Source organism: Motacilla alba, chromosome 15, assembly GCF_015832195.1.
Source record: "Motacilla alba alba isolate MOTALB_02 chromosome 15, Motacilla_alba_V1.0_pri, whole genome shotgun sequence".
Classification (NCBI taxonomy): Eukaryota; Metazoa; Chordata; class Aves; order Passeriformes; family Motacillidae; genus Motacilla; species Motacilla alba.
The window spans coordinates 13,583,721-13,599,708 of NC_052030.1; the positions used below are offsets into that span (position 1 = coordinate 13,583,721).

Genomic DNA, 15,988 nt, shown 5'->3' on the forward strand with positions numbered 1-15,988 from the left:
ACACGAAACGATCTACGCTCATATGACAAAGTAAAAGCACAGGTGAATTCCCGAGGTCACAGCTCCAAAGTTCAGGATGCAAACCTGGCACCCTTGCCCTCACCCTTTCACATCCACCATCAGCAACAGACACCACCTCTCCTTTCTGCTCTTTCTCACAGGAAAACCATCATCACTCATAATTCAATTTGTAAGTACTTTTGCACTGTACAGCTTCATGCTCTACCACATGTCCTAACCTCCTTTGCACACTTGCAGGCAGCACTTCCCCTTCTCCTGGGGCTGGCAAGCTGGTTTCTCCTGATGCTGTTCCAGGTTATTGAACTACTTTGTCAATGCACCTTGTTTCCCATCAGTTAAGGGCAGAGTGCCGGGGACATAATTTATTTTCCATGTTTATTTATGTCAAGAGAGTCCTTAAAGGATTTGTTTGCTGTTGCCTCAGTTGCCGCTCGTGCTGAGGTTACTGCCTGCCCTGCTGCATTACCAGCAAGTCAGGCTTGGGGAGACTGGAGTCCACCAACTTCCCTCTGCTTTTCTGACATTATGGAAACAACTAATTTCCCTTATGCTTCCTAATTCGGAGCAGAATCACCCTTTTCACTGGCCAATAGGCCCTTATGGCCCATGAAAAAAAAAGGTAAGCTGAGAACCAGCAGTGGTTCCTCAGCTGAGCACTCTGTTTCTGCACAGTCACCAAAGATGGGCCAGTTCTGGTCACCTCCTTTCAGGATAGTTTAAGCATGTCCTGTCTGGACTGTGATAATACAATGACAGCAGAAAGTGCTGTTGTTCCCACAATGGAGTGACCCAGGAATGAATTCCTCCTCCAGAACAATGTGGATGGAGACCTGAAGCCCTTGAATAAATCAGGTATTGGGATTTTCTCAACAGAGCAATTCCCCCTGCCCTCATCCTCATAGGGGAACCAGCTGGGTCATATTTTACTCCAGCTGCCACTGCCTTTATTATTACAATTTCTCAAGGCTCAGTCATAGCTGCAGCAGTCTTTTTGCTTATAGCAAAAAAAAAAAAAAAAAAAAAAAAAAAAAAAAAAAAAAAAAAAAGCCAATTTGCAAACTGAGATATTCTCCTCTGCACCAGCCCATACTCAGGGCTCCCCACCAGCCCAGCTTCATCACTCACAGATGGCAGTGAGACCCTGCACCCTTCCCCAGGTTGTCCAAGCCAACACGTCACCCCACTCACTCCCAGCTGCTATCCAGCAACTTCAGTTCTTTGAAGCACCCCAAGGTGATGTGCTGGTGACCTGGCTGCCAATTAGTTTGCTCTTTAGGGTTCAAAGCTACCCTGGGGAAGGGGAGCATGCCATATTGATTATCTCTGGTTGCTGTTCTTGCAACTATCCAGGTAAAGAAACATTTGCTATTCTGTAACAGACCCCTGTGGAAGTCATTCAAGCATCCTACCTGCTGCAGAGCAGAGCTGGCAATTTTGCCAGAAACTCTGTATTGAAGGGGTTTGCAATGTTAATTAAACTTTGCAGTTATATCTCTTCGCCCTGAATAAGATCAGGGCCTCTCTGAGAAGTTGAGCTCAGCTTCTTGGCCCCGTTCAAGCCTGGCTCTCAACACCGAATTCCCTCAACACAACATCAGAAATATGTTATTGTTCCTCCACAAAAGGAAATGAATTCAGGACTGTCAGGGTTCAAACACAGTATTGGTCCAGATAACCTACAGGCTGAGAGATGATCACAGAGCTGCAAAAAAATAGCAGATGTCCTTGCCCAAAGAACTGATTCCTCTAAGCACACAAGCAAAACGAGTATCTGTGATCACACACACAGGCGCAATGCAGGAGGGACAGTGAGTCTCCGCAAGGACTCTGGATGAATTCCACACAAAGTTCCCAAAACTCTGGCTTCCTTTCACCTCTGATGATGCACAGCTCCTTCCTGGACTGGTACTGGTGACGTACCCAGCACAGATGGGCTTTTATAGACTCTGCTTTCCAGGAAAACATGGAAGGGAGAGGAGCTGCCGAGTCTGGAAAATGCAGGAGACAAGTTGGTTTTAACAGTTAAAATTCTTTAGACATTTAAAAGAGGCAGGTTTTTAAGGATATTAATAAATTAAATAGAAGAGAATCATGGAGAAGATAAGGAGAACTTGAACTCAGGGGAGCTGTAGGACTGGGGCTCCTGGGCAGCAGAGCCAGATCTATTGCCAGGGCTGTTCTGCAGCAGCAATGGGAGACCAGCACGTGGCTCACCAGTGCCACAGGGCTGGAAAACCAGAACAGAGGATGGAAAACACCGATGGTGCTGGGCTGGCATTTCCTACCCAGCACAGCACCATTTCTGCCAGGTCTTACAAAGATGCTTGGGAGCGAGGTGGGTGGCAGAGTCTGAAGCCACTTGGCACCTGCAGGTTTGCTCCAGAGCTGCTATTCATCACCACCCTTTGCAGCCAGAGCTGCTGCGTATGACTCAGGGCTGGGGTTTGTGAAGGCAAGAGCCAGCACGTCGGCCCTGTGGTCTCCTGGGCACATTCACCCACTGACGTTTTCAGAAGATGACCAAAGAAAGCAGCGTGATGTTTTCTCAAGAAAACAGCAGAGCTGCTGCAGTTGCCAGGCTCAGTGCTTCTTCAAGACGAAAGTTTGTACCGCTGTTAATAAAGGTGTTTACTATGAGGGAGATGGGAATTACTGCAGAACAACAGCAAGGAGGTGCAGAGGCACTTGGGGAACTTGACCCATTTAAAGCACAGACAGCTGACACCATACAGGGATTCAAGCACCAAAGGTGTGCACAAGATGCAGGATTTGAGACCTGGGAGCCCCTGCCCACAGGCTCAGTTAATAGCATCTCCCACGGTGTCAATACCATTGACAGCAGTGACAAAGGCTCTCGGGCTGCAACTGAAGGGGGCACGGTGCAGCTCCAGGGGACCACCCAGCACTCCTCCCTGCTCCCACGGGTGGGCTTCTAACCACCGCTCCCAGCCCAGCACCAGCATATTTTCTCGGCTATTTTCCCAGATTCCACAAGAGGGCATCGGCACGACACCGACCAGACGCTCCTATGTTCCTCCCCCCGCGAGCGGCGCCGCCCGGTCCGGTCCCCGTGGCGGCGGGAGCCGGGGCCGGGGTTTCACCCAGAGTTTTGGCTGCAAGAAGAAAGCGGCTGATGCACATCTCCCAGGAGATCTCGATTCTGGTGCCGTGGTTCACCACGACGTTTGCTATTGCAGAAATAAACTCCTTTTGCTCAAAAAAGCGTGCTTCTTGAATAGCTCTGCCAATACCAAGGGGCTGCAGGGAAGGGAACAGGCGTTCCTCGGGGGTTGCGGAGGGGCTCCCACTGGCACCTCGTTTCTCCAACCTCCACATCCCCGTGCACAGACCAGGCAGGGAGCATGAACCCTCGGGAGCTGTGCCTCTGGGGAAAGAGCTTTGTCTGAAGGGTGTGCTGGGCTCCTGGCAAACCCTGATGCATGGAAAGACTGTGCTGGCAAGAGATAAACCAGCGAAAAGTAACTCCTTGTTCCCTCCCTCAGTAATAAAAATCTGAATGAGAAATATACAAAAGCCACCCAACTCCAGTCTGAACTGGATACCTTTCACAAAGGAAGCTTTTGGCTCAGAGACCTGGAGCTCAGAGCTCAGGTCACCTTTCAGGGAGTGATGAAGCCACTTGGTCAGGAACTATATATACCTCATGCCACAGAACCTGGCAGATCAGGCACTTGATGCTGTGGACTTTAGATGGAGAAATAAAAATTCAGTATCTTCTTGGGTGAGTTTTTAACCCAGGTGAGCAGGTAGAAGACTGCTCAAATCAGTGATGGCCTCTTCACTGCCCATACAGGACTCTGGAGCACAACAGTGGATCTCCTCTAGATTATCTTGATCTTTCTGAACACCGAGTGTGTACCAAAGCACAAAGTGTATCAGAAATGCCAAAACAGCAACAGATTGTCTGACAGGACTGTCATTCTGTCATGAAATGTGACATGCATCCTGCCCAAGAGGAAGGACTGGACTGCTGTACACTTGAGAGCTGACTGAGGCCCGGCAAGATTCCTCATTTTGGAGTCTCATTGATCAGACCTGGAGGATACATTGCTGCAGCATAAAATAAATGTGGCAAAAGTCCCAAACTACCTACCTCTCTTTAGCTGTGCCTTCATATAAAACATGCTGCCATTTCACTGGCATGTCTGTGAGGAATTTCCCATTTGTGAATCCAATATCCTCTCACTTTTGAACATAAATGCATCTCTGATGTGAAAGATGCAAAGGTAGAGAAAGCATGGCTCGGTACAGAGCCATGGGGAATTTGCCAAGCAGCATCAAAATGGAGAACAAACAAGAAAAATAAAAGCCCAGAGAGTTTATCAAAGGAGCAAAATACTTCTTGAGCATCATCACTGATTGTCCTGCTGTGGCAGATGCACCAGAGGGACACTGTGAACACGACAGCAGGACAGAAATGACAAAGTAAACACAAGTAACAAGGTGGGAACAAGCCTATGGGTGAGTGGGATCTCCCATGCTCCCCACCACACGCCTTGTCAAAGACAGAACCTTGACCAAGCACCAGCCAGGACATGATTAATGTGGAATGGATGTGCTCTCTCCAGAGAAGATAGCATGTGGTGGACTCAGGAAAAACATGAGAGACTGCTGGCTTTTTCTTGCTCGGTGGTAAATGAGACCTAACACCCTTGCCCAAAGACCAAATACATCAACTCCAGTGCTGCAGGTAATTAGGTCTGGAGTGATGGTGAGATTGTCTCTAGCAGTCATGGTATCATTTTGCTCCTTGTGCTTCTGTTGGGGTCCCCATCACTAAACTTCCCAGTAGCTACAGAAAGACTAAAGGAGCATTTTCTTGTGTTACACCTTTAATCCCAGCAGTCATCCAAGTTTTCGGTAATTATAGCTGTGGAGGAGCCCAGCAGAGTCACCCAGCAGCTCAGTGAAGTCACAGCTTCCATTTTGAGGAAAGCAGGAGAATCTGTCTCCTGAAATGTACTTCAACCACACTATCAGCAGTAGCACTTTTGCATGACAGCATCTCACTGAGAAAAGCAAATCTTCATGAATGGTTAACTGATACATAGACAGTCAAGAACAAGCACTATAGGCTAGAACTTGCAGTATTTTGGAAAGTCTACAGCTGCCAATCAAGTGGATGCTTCCTCAGAAGAGTGTTTCCAGGTTTTCCTCTCAAAAGAGATCCCGTGGGAACCCTTTCCTCACACGCTGGTCTTTTTCATCTTTTTATCCCACTTGGGACCCCTGCAGGGTTCAGCTGCTCCCTTGGTCCCAACACCATCCTCAGATATGCTTCCTCAGCCCTTGGACAGTGAAATGTCCCCAAGTCTGCAAGCAGCCCCTGAAGTTTCCTTTTGATCTCTTAGTAGTCTGCCATCTCCAGCCAGAGGCATTTGGTAGAAAGTAAGAAAATCCAGAGCCAGGTGGTTTTGAAAGCAAGCCCCAGGGAAGCTGCATGAAGGCTAAGTGCTCCTACCATGGTGCATAACAGGCAAACGAAGACAAACCTCTGAGTAAAGCAGTCCACTTATCTCCCACTTCTATTTTGGATGAGGAAGACTTTTGTCCTGTATTCTTAAAGAAGGATGCATATAGCGGGCTGTGTAGAACACTCTTCGATTTCAGAGCAAACCCAGGATGCAACAGCAGCACCGGCACTGTTGGATGATCTTCGGCAGCTGGGAGCTGAACCACAAAGATGCCAGTTGGGGTTTGTTATACGACAATATAATCTAAACATGTACATCACCTTGGAGCAAGGGCCCTGTGACACAGGTAAAATTGCTTTTGTTCACTCAAAAGATCAATATTGTCAGGATGAAATAGAATGTGAGCTGGTGTGAAGAACTCTGCCTGACCACTGACTGTCAGAAACAGGCAGAAACTCCCTCTTGTAAAAACAATACAAAAAAAAATCCTGAATGTACTGCCACTTCCCAAGTCACTGTATTTGGACTGTTGTCACCAGGAGCTGCAGGTCATCTCTAGATTTCTTGAAAGAACAATTTTCTGTGCACATGCTATATTCTGATGCAGGAAATTCCTCAGATTTAATTGGGTTCTTTTCCATTAAATCATCACGGCTAATTAAAAAGCCAGAATCCCGTCTGAAGACCACACTCCTCGGTGAATGTCAGCAGTTATCCATGTCAGGTCTTCCCTCAGAACAAACCTATTGTCAAACGCGGTTTCTCATTCTGATCTAAAATTCTCTGGTCCTCCAGCAGCTCCTTCCCCTCACCCCTGGCATGTCTGCTTTGTTTTGCATTGGATTTAACTTTGCGTACGTGGTTTGGTGTGGGTTTTTTTAATATAACATCAAATCTCTTAATTCTCTGACCCAGAAAACAGAGACAATCCTCATAAAAATCTGGGACAAAGAAGATGCAGCTGGCACGTGTGCAGCAACAAGAGATTCCAAAACTCTCAAATCTACCCATTTAAAGTGATTTTGATAAAAGAAAGAATTTTGAGAACTGTTGCTGTCAGATCACAGGTTATTTCGAAAGAAAATCCTAAGCTTTCAAGTGGTGCTCTAGTCTGAGCGAGACCCTTTAAAAAGTGACAATGTGGTGGCCCATGTTCATCATCAGCCAAGATGTGACAGCTTTTCCCTTCCAAGTTGTCACCTCCACAGGGCCAGCCAGGACACGAGACCCACACAGGGTACACAGCTGCTCCCACAGGGTCCAGAAATTCCAGAAATAAAGGCTCCCTCAACCACAGCATGACCTTTCCCAGAGCCACAGAGCCCCATTCCTGCAGCACTTTTGACAATGAGTAAATAATGAGAAATTAGTGCATGGCCTGATGATGAGTCACAGTGAGCCGCCACTGGCAGTTATGAACCTGCCAGGACAAACAGGGTGTCACAGACAGCCCTGTCCTCCAGTCTCATGAATACATCACCCATGTCACCCCTGGTCCTCCACAGAGCCAACACACGCCAGTCCCACTGGTGAGTCACATCCAACACCAAAACAGGAGAGCCCTGGCCAATGCTGGGCAGGGATAGGAACGCATTGCATTTGGTGTTGCCTCTTTTCAGGTTTAATTTAATGAGGAAGAATACCTACATATTCAGGCTGAGTCACACAGGCAGCGATCTCCCTTTGCCACAGGAGATTTTAGGGGCAAAAGGAGAGGATGGAGGTACAGCCACACTACGTGCTGCCCCCAGGGAAGGGGGTGCCTGATAGCCAGGAACATCTACCCCCAACACAGCGCCAAGGATAAAGAGTGAGGTCAGTGCAAGAGCTCACTGCTCCATCCCCAGCACCAACTGTAGGGAAGTCCCTGGTGACAGCAGGGTTTCATCCACTGGCTCTAAACACTTCGCGAATTTCATTAAAGTGGGTAATTTAGCCTGACTACCCTGGCTAGTTCCCACGACTGGGACCACAATAGCAGCCAAGCCCAGGAGGAAATTGCATTACTATACACGGAGGTCTCAAATCTGAAAGGGAAGGAGCGGCTCACACCAACAAGGGCTTTAATACCAGATTAAATGCTTTCACAGCAGCCTGGCTGTTTGAAAGCTTCCAGACAGTCTTTTGTCAATTTAGTTTGCATTGCACTTTGGCTTCAAGAGGTACTTTAAAATGTAACCAACTTTATTTTTTATTTTTTTTTAATATGGTAGCTTAGCTTTCTTGAAGGGAATTCATGGACCTGGGATGGGCAGGCGGAGGGGCCAAGCAAAGCTCCTCTCTCCAAGGCTGTTTAGGGACTCTATTAAGTATTCTGTCCTTAAAGACTCACCATTTTAGAAGGCTGAATGAAGCTCCAACTGAAATTATCAATTTTTAATTTCCCCATTAGCAGAAACAGAAGAAGTACAGTACTTTCTCCTGATACAGGGAACAGCCTACATTTGTACAAGGATTTTACTTTGAGAGGCTGATTACCCCAATCCTTGAACCAGGAGCTAAGCCATGTCTCAGGGACACGCCCCACTGGGTACTTAAATGCAGGAGTTTAGGGAAGTTCTTGGCTAACTCCGGGAAGATTGGAGCAAAAGGGCAGGTGGACCAGGATGCGGCATGTGGGCAGCAGGATGGTCCTACCCTACTCAGGGCTGGGAAAGCACCCCAGAAACAGCAAGGATGAGTCTTGGGCTGGCTTCTACTCTGAAATTTGGCACTTGGGAGATGCAGGGCACACACTCATAGGAAACTGCCGTTCCTCCTGTCCCACTGCTCCCTGACATGGGGACACAGAAGAACCTCTGTCTCTCCCCTGGCCCACCACAGGGAGCGCGGGGGGGGGGGGGGGGGGGGGGGGGGGGGGGCACAGCCTCGAAGGGCTCTGTGCCACTATGCTCTGCCCACAAATACATCCTTATCATTCAAATGAGAAACGACCACAAAGGCGAGGGCCCTGCCCTGAACAAAGAGCCACTTGGGCACTTGGGATAACGACAGAGAGGGACCGCGGGTCCTGGTCTCCACCGATGAATGCAAATGCCTCCAAACCCTGGAAGCAACTTCTATGGGAACAACACAGACAGGGCTTTGTGAGCAGGAGGCTGTGCATACGAAAGCCCCCAGGAATGCCCAGCAATCCCCAGCTGGAGAAAGGCCTTGGGGGCATGCATAGACTTTCCCTCTCACCCTTGGCCACAAAGTCAAGAAAAAGCTGCTCACAGCCTTCTTTTTTTCACCCATGCTCTTGTTACCACACTTAAACTTTCCTGGCACTCCTGCATCCCTCAGCCACTGATACCAGAGCCCACATCCACACAGGATGATCTCAGTGATGCTACCACCACCACCCCACTGTCAACTCTTCTCTAGCAACCTCTGTGCCAGGCAAAGCAACTCCCTAAGGCAAAACATCTCCCTTGGGGCCAAGCTAACCAAGTCACAGGTTTTGCCCTGCATAGCCATGTCCCCACAACAGCAGCAATGCAGCCCACTGGGCAGGAGCTGCCTGCAGGAACAGCCCTTACAAACCAGCCAATCTCCACGTCAGCACCTTCAGTGTTCAGGCTCCACACGCCAGCTATTTGGAAAAGCGCAGCTTGAAGGTAGACCTCCCCCCAGACCTGGTACAAAGCTCAGTGAAATGAGAGCTCTCCTTACTAAGTTACTACTAGTGTATAGGAAGTTTTTGCTGCCTGCGCCCCTGAGACACCCGAGCTCCCCAGCCATAAAAAGATACAATTTGTGAATGCTGTGGTGAGAAGGGGTTTGGGGGTTTACTGTAAAGGCAGCAGTGCAAAATGCAAAGTCATAAATCTCAAAAGCAGTGTACTAAAATTCAATGGAATCACTCAAGTCAAGCTCTGTTCCATCAGCTATTTTATGTCCTCTTTGTCAGGACAGCTAATGGAGAAAAATAAAAACATTAACAATCAAGTTAGATTTATAAACTGGGCAGGATATTCCACTAGTAATGAAATCTGGAGAATCATTCCATGTTATATTGCTTTGGGCAGGATGCTAACAAAAACTGCCTTTGAATTTTAGCCTTCTTTCATTTTGCTGAACTTTAATTTGGCCCACCACCATTGTTTCATTTAAAACAAACTCCAAGCCGGAGTGGAGCAGAAGACAGAGCTCAGAGGCACAGTCCAGTTCAGCACTGAAAACCTCCAGGTTACAAGAGGTGAGCATTTGGGATACAAAAGCTCTGTGGACATTATGCTCTGTTTACTGCAGAGAATTGCTGGATATAATTTTCCAAGGTTAGCAGAGCTTTCTATTGGCATGGTGTCATGTTTCCTGGATTTCAAATATTTGATTGAAATGCCCTACAGATCTTTAATTTTGTAGTTGCTTCGTAAAGTGGATGTCAAATCATTCTTGAGGCTCTCACTTCCCTGAGAGTGGTAGTTTTCTAACAAAACCTCGGAAAATATTTGGCTTCTGTGCTCCCTGCTGCTCGGTAGAGGGCATAAGCTTAAACCTGATTTACACTCAACCCCTTTGGAAACCCACCAATGCTGTCTCAAGCTGGAGAGATTCTTTGCCCCAGCAAGAACATCAACAGGAGGGAGACAGCACCCTGACATCAACTGCACATCCTAAATGTTGGATTCCCAGCCTAAATAAATCTTGGTTTAATGTAACCCCCTTCTCCCACGGTTCACTTCTACTCTATTACCACCATCCCCAGCACCTTCTGCTTTGCCAGGCAGCCCCTGCTCTTCACCAGGGGTTGGAGAGAGCGCTCAAATCTACTCCAGGACTAAAAAAGTACATTAATGCCTGAAAGTGGTCATCAGTAACTAATAAGCCCCTCGAGTATTAACATTTACCCTGTAAAAGCTGAGTGCAGTTTATTCGGTAGCGAGGGTAAAAGCAGGTCAAAGACAAAGTTTGAGTTAAATTGACTGGGGCAGAATACATCAATCTGTGTGCTGTTTGCATGAAATATTAATTCCAGCTTTAACATCTGGTTACAGAGGAAAGTGAATGCACCATAATGATGCAGGTATACTTTATATTCACGACATTTTCTATTCTCTTAGGAACAGATGGGGAACGACAGGCTTTGTCTTCCCTGGCAGGTGTCTGAGCCGGAGCCTGTGAGCGGAAGCACACGCTTGGAGCCGGAGCCTGGGCGTTGGAGGCAGCGTCCTGGCGCACTGCTCTCAGCAAGCCCTGCTCATTAGATAACCCTACCGTGCGGCAAACCCTTCCTCCCTCCCGCCTTCACAGCAGTGCACTGGCATTATTTTGAAATGCACTAAATTTCAGGGAATTTCTCCAAACTGGCAGGTCCAGCCCCAGGACTGCCCACCCACACCCAGCCACAGATGGCTTTCTGACACGCAGGTTTGATACAGTCGCGGGGTGTCTCTGAGCTACAGCTGGTATAAGCTACAAGAAACTTCTCATTCAGGAGAAATCCCTTAATTTCTTCACTCTCAGAGGGGTGAAGCTGGACAGACCTGCTGGCACCGTGACCTGGCAAAGACAAAGACATCACCTAAGCTCTCCATGTCTGCTGAAACCTGTTATATCCCTGCAGACTAAGCAGGCACCTGTGAGGGGAGAGGCAGGACCACAAGGATGCCCGCGCTGTGCGGACCCTCGCAATGAAGCCAACCCTCCACCTGCTGCCGGCACAGAGCAGCCCTTAACACATCCCCAAGGCATGTCTCAGTCCTAGGGGATCGCTCTGACTCAAAACGCGCCGTTTTACCCTGCTTGCTGCTGGAGTTTGAGTGGCTCCACGGCAGGCAGGGAGCCCTCGAGAGAGACCAGCCCGTTCTCAGCGCCTGAGAAATCACCATCCATGTGTAAAAACTGGTGAGGCCATCGCGCCACGATGCTCGGCTGGGGGAAAGTTGGGCCACCAGGCTGGGGTGCAGGGGAGGCACCATGCTCTGGGTGCTAGGGAGGGGGACTCTGGCTTCCAGAGGGCTCGGTGCAGAGGGTATGGGTGGGGGGAAACAGACCCTTCCGCGTGCGCGGGAGGGCACCAGCTGCAACGAGCGGCGCCACGTAGATAATGCTGGAGGGGACACAGGGTGTAAAAGGGCCCGATCAGCGGGAGCAGGACGGAGGGCACTGGCGCAAAGGGGGTACTAGGCAGCGGGGCGCGCCAGGGAGCGTTTCCAGCCGCCGAAGCTCGCCCAGCGCTGCGTGGGCCCGCGATGCCCGAAGGTGGGGGAGTACCCGGCGAGTCGGGTGGCGGGGGAGCGGGGAGCGGAGAGGAGCGGGGGACCGCGGGTAACTCACAACTCCCCGGGTGATGTCCTCCGCCGCGGGGGTCGGCGCCGCGGGCGCTTCTTGCCACGCCAGCCACAGAGCGAGCACGAGGAGCATCTCCCGGAGGCGGGCGCGGTGCCGGGCGGCGGGGCTCAGCATCCCCCCGCTCTTCGCGGCGCCCGGCCCCGGCCCCGCGATGGGCTCCGCCGGGCTCCGCGCCGCATCCGCGCTCCCGCCCCGGGCTGCGGCTGCCGCCGGGGAGGGAGGAAGGCAGGCAGGGAAGGAGGAAGAGAGGCGGGGAGCTCCACTCCGTTCCGCGCGGCTCCGGCGAGGATGCAGGAGGGGGCTCCGCTCCGCCCCACCGCGAAGAGAGGCTGGGGGGACTCTGCTCCGCACTGCTTCGCGCTGCCGGGTGCGCCGTTACATCGCCCCGCTTCCGCAGCCTTCGGAGCGGCAAAGTTGCTGCGGGCGCTGGCACGGAGCAGAGCGCGGCTCGATAGCTGCTGCCGCCGGGAGCCGCCGAGGCTCCGGCGCCGCTGCCATGCACTCCTCTGCGGCCGGCCGCCGGAGGAGGCGGAGGAGGCAGGGATGCTAATGAGGGAGGCGGTGTCAGCGCTCCGCCGGTGCTGGGGGGGGGGGCCTCGCAAGCGCGGTCGGGCCGCGGCGCAGCGCCGGGTCCCGGTAGCGGTGCGGGCAGGAGCGGGCTCAGTCCCCTTCCGTTTTAGTATCTGTGTCTGGCTGAAATCCCTCAGGATTCCGACACAGTTTTTTTCTTAACATCAACATTTCTGTAAGTACCAGCTTCATCTCCGAGTTTTTAAAGGGCTATAGGAAAGACCGCGTGGTTGTAGCATCCCCCACTGACATACTGTCTCAGCGAGACAAATGTCTGGCTTGTCCCCATAAACAGCATAATGGGATCCTACGGCCTCTACAGCGTGTCCTCCCTCGAGAGCTGTGAATCTGCCACATGCTCCGACAGGCCAGATGGCAGGGGACGCCCTGACAGCTCTAGCTCCTGCTATTTCAGAATGAACATGTACTTCCTACTCAGCATCTGCCTTCCCCGGTTCCTACTGGCATGTTAATACATTCAACAGCTTTGCAAATGATTTTTAAGTTTGGGGGCTTTTAAAATAAAATTGGAGTTTCTGTTTTTAAGATGAATAATAAGTGGAGATAATGAAGAATGGACAGAGATGAAAAATTGCTTCTAGGTGTTGCACAAGCAAAATTGTAATGGTCATTGATATGACATCTTCTGCACAAATAGATTAATCCAGCAATGAACCATAGCTGCTTCTGGAGATATTAAATATCAGACAGGATTGGAGAAAACCAGTGGGTAAGGGAAGAAGAAATCTTTGTCCAAAAGAAATTGATTAAAGAGAATTGGCAGGGAAATCTCACTTCCTGTGGGTGAGTTTGCACTACCCTGTGTCCCTGTAAGCAGGACTGAAGTTACTGTTCCAGCACTAGAGAAATCAGAGGGGAAACGCCTGAATTACAGAGCTCAGAGCCCCACCAACAGCTGCCTGAGCTCAAGAGCTATTATCTCAAGAGCTTTGCTCCATACTAAAACAAAGAGCATATCCATTTTCAACAAATGTAGAATGTGCTGAACTTACGTATTGCAAGAGAGTATTATTGTCACATTTGTTTCTCACCCCACAAAAGCCTCAGCATTTTTAGGGGGCCAAATGTCAATGAATTTCCCAACCTCTGACCTCTGTAGATCTCAATGCCCTGTTTCCCTGTCTGCTCAGGTATTAGTTATTAGCATCTGTGCTATGTCAGCACCTCAATCTGTTTTGCACCACAAGAACCTGCAATATATTGTGGATGAGTAGTTGCTTTGTCCATACTATGTTGAAAGTAATTCCCAACGTATTTATAAACATTTTTAGCAAGCACTTACAAGAGACAAGATGGCAGATTTCTGCCATAAATTACAAGACCAAAAGAGTCCACAGCCCTGCCAGGTGCAAAGAGCCGGGAAAGAATCTTTAATAGTTTAATTTTATTGCATGAGTCTTCCTCCTTTAAAAAAACACAGCTTGACCTTCAGGACCCAAAGAAATATCAGAGAGGCTCTAAACACTGTATTTGAATGTATATACTATATATACTCAAAGTTCAAAAAAAAAGAGCGTCAAATTTAAGATCTTAAGTAATCACGCTAACTTCACTTTACCATAATGAATGTAATAGAAGAGCAGCTCTCCCTGGGAAAGTGGAAGCTGTGCCCAAAATAATGAGACACATCGTGTGGATGCCATCAGCTCCTTACAGCTATAGAGAGCAGAGCTGGGCAATAAAAAGGACCTGGTTATAACAAACTGAACTGTGAATATTTTCCCTCTCTTTCCTTTTCAGTAAACAAAAAAACCCACTTCAATGGCACAGGTTTAAATCTGTGTTTATGTCATAAGAACTATATGAGGGTAGATGGAGTTTTCATGCCATTCATTACCCAGGTGAGTTGCTGAATAGAATCAAGGAAGGAACAGTGTGATGATTTTGATTCTGTTAAGCATAGTTTCCAAAAAGCATTCTTTATATTTCATTTATTGCAAATAAATGACTCAGTTAAAACAGCATTTCAACACACTTTAGCCAAAATACTTGCTTCGCATAAGGATACAATAGAGATAACTGCAAGCAGCTGTAAGAGCAAGCAAATAGGCACCCAGGGCAGAGAGCTGTTTGTGGTGATGCCTATGGTCTGTTTTAGCACAAAACTTCCATGCTAAACAAGAAATGCTAGTAAAGCTGATTTCCACGTTCACATTTCCCTGATCTGCCCATTATTGTCACTGTTCAGAAAAACCTGTAAACAAGTACACAGTTTGTTTTCCTTCCACATACATTCCAGCCAAATGCCCATGCTTAAAATATTTTCACCTTTGTGCACCAAGATGACAAGTACAAATCTCAAATGTCATTATCTTCTAGCTATGCGTGCCTTGTGGAAGATGAAGATTTTTCCTCAGTGTCTTTAGCATAATTAGCATGTATGACAACATCCAGACAATTCAATTTCCCAATTACACAGTTATACAGAAAATATCCTGTGCATTAAATATGCAGGAGTTCTTATCAGTAGATACTATACAACTTTTTCTGCCCTGTTACATCACTGCAGATGCTTGTATTTTAGCAGGTTCAGAAACAAGAATTTTCTAGCCCTATCAACCAGGGAGACAGAAACTGCTGTGCAGAGTGGGAGCCAGGCTGCTGCCATTGTCCCTCTCCGAGCAGCTGGTCCAACAACACACACAGAATTCCCCAGGGGCAGCAAGGACTTCCTCCCAAGTCCAAGTGGTGAATCTCGGACCCTGCAAAGTCTGAGAATGAGGACATTTGAGATATTATCCTGGTGTTCTCTAGAGGATTTGGTAGCTATGGGATAAAATAGTTGCTGGAGTATAATTAGCTTACTTGTAATTAATATCATCCAGAAAGTACTTATTTGCATTCCTACTTTTAAGATTGATGGGTGACCAATGAAATTGGAAAAGCAAGCAATTACTTTTCCAAGACCAGTGGTAGACACCCAGTTGCACATATGTTAAGTACTACTCATGGGAAGTTTAGAAATTTTTCTTTTCCCTGAGTAAAGCCAAGTGGATCAAGGCATTTACATCAAGGCATTAAGATGGCTTAGGAGTATGCACCTTTTTTACTTCATTGTCTTCCAATTGAAAAATCAACCTGACATTTTTTCATAGCTTATACTAACCAAAGTTGGAAGGGGCATGAAGACCAGTATTTTCCTGCAGGGCAGGGCTCTGGAGTGATGCTGCAGAGATGCTCACAGCGTTCTTGGCCACAGGACTTTTGTTCTCTAATAGTCACACACTGGCACAAAGAACCTCCAGCATCTCATGGATGTCCATCTGCCAGCTTCAGCTTCACAGGCTGAGACAGCACTAACCATTATTCTACCGGTGTCCACTATCGGCACAGCTTAGTCCTCTCTAACTCACTCTAATGTCTAAATCTTACAGATTTCTCTCATGTAACACCTGAAAAGTGCAGCCTTCCTGGCTTCCCCTGAAGCTGCAGCTCTTCCCAGCCTGCTTCTCCTCTGCTGCAAAATCCCTTTATCCCCCTGCTAGCCACATTCCTGCAGGTACCCATAGCAAATCCTGTTTCAGAGGTCTTTTTCCAAGTCTAACACTCTCAAGCAGTTCTCTGTGGAATTCTTTAGATCAGATAAAACCTCTTTAATTCAAAGATTTTCACAGACAACCCTGCTTTGTCTTTTGTTCCTCATTTAGCACCAAGAAATCAGCTCC

At 48.4% G+C, this 15,988-nt stretch overlaps 1 protein-coding gene across 1 annotated transcript in view; it reads right to left on the reverse strand.

The window, feature by feature from the left end:
- MMP17 (matrix metallopeptidase 17) overlaps positions 1-12,242 on the reverse strand; it is a 54,840-nt gene extending 42,598 nt beyond the window's left edge. Inside the window, exon 1 of the mRNA XM_038151959.1 lies at positions 11,718-12,242. Within this exon, the coding sequence (XP_038007887.1) occupies positions 11,718-11,846 (129 nt within the window). The 5' untranslated portion in view covers positions 11,847-12,242. The remainder of the gene's footprint in view (positions 1-11,717) is intronic.
- Between the last annotated feature and the right edge of the window lie 3,746 nt (positions 12,243-15,988).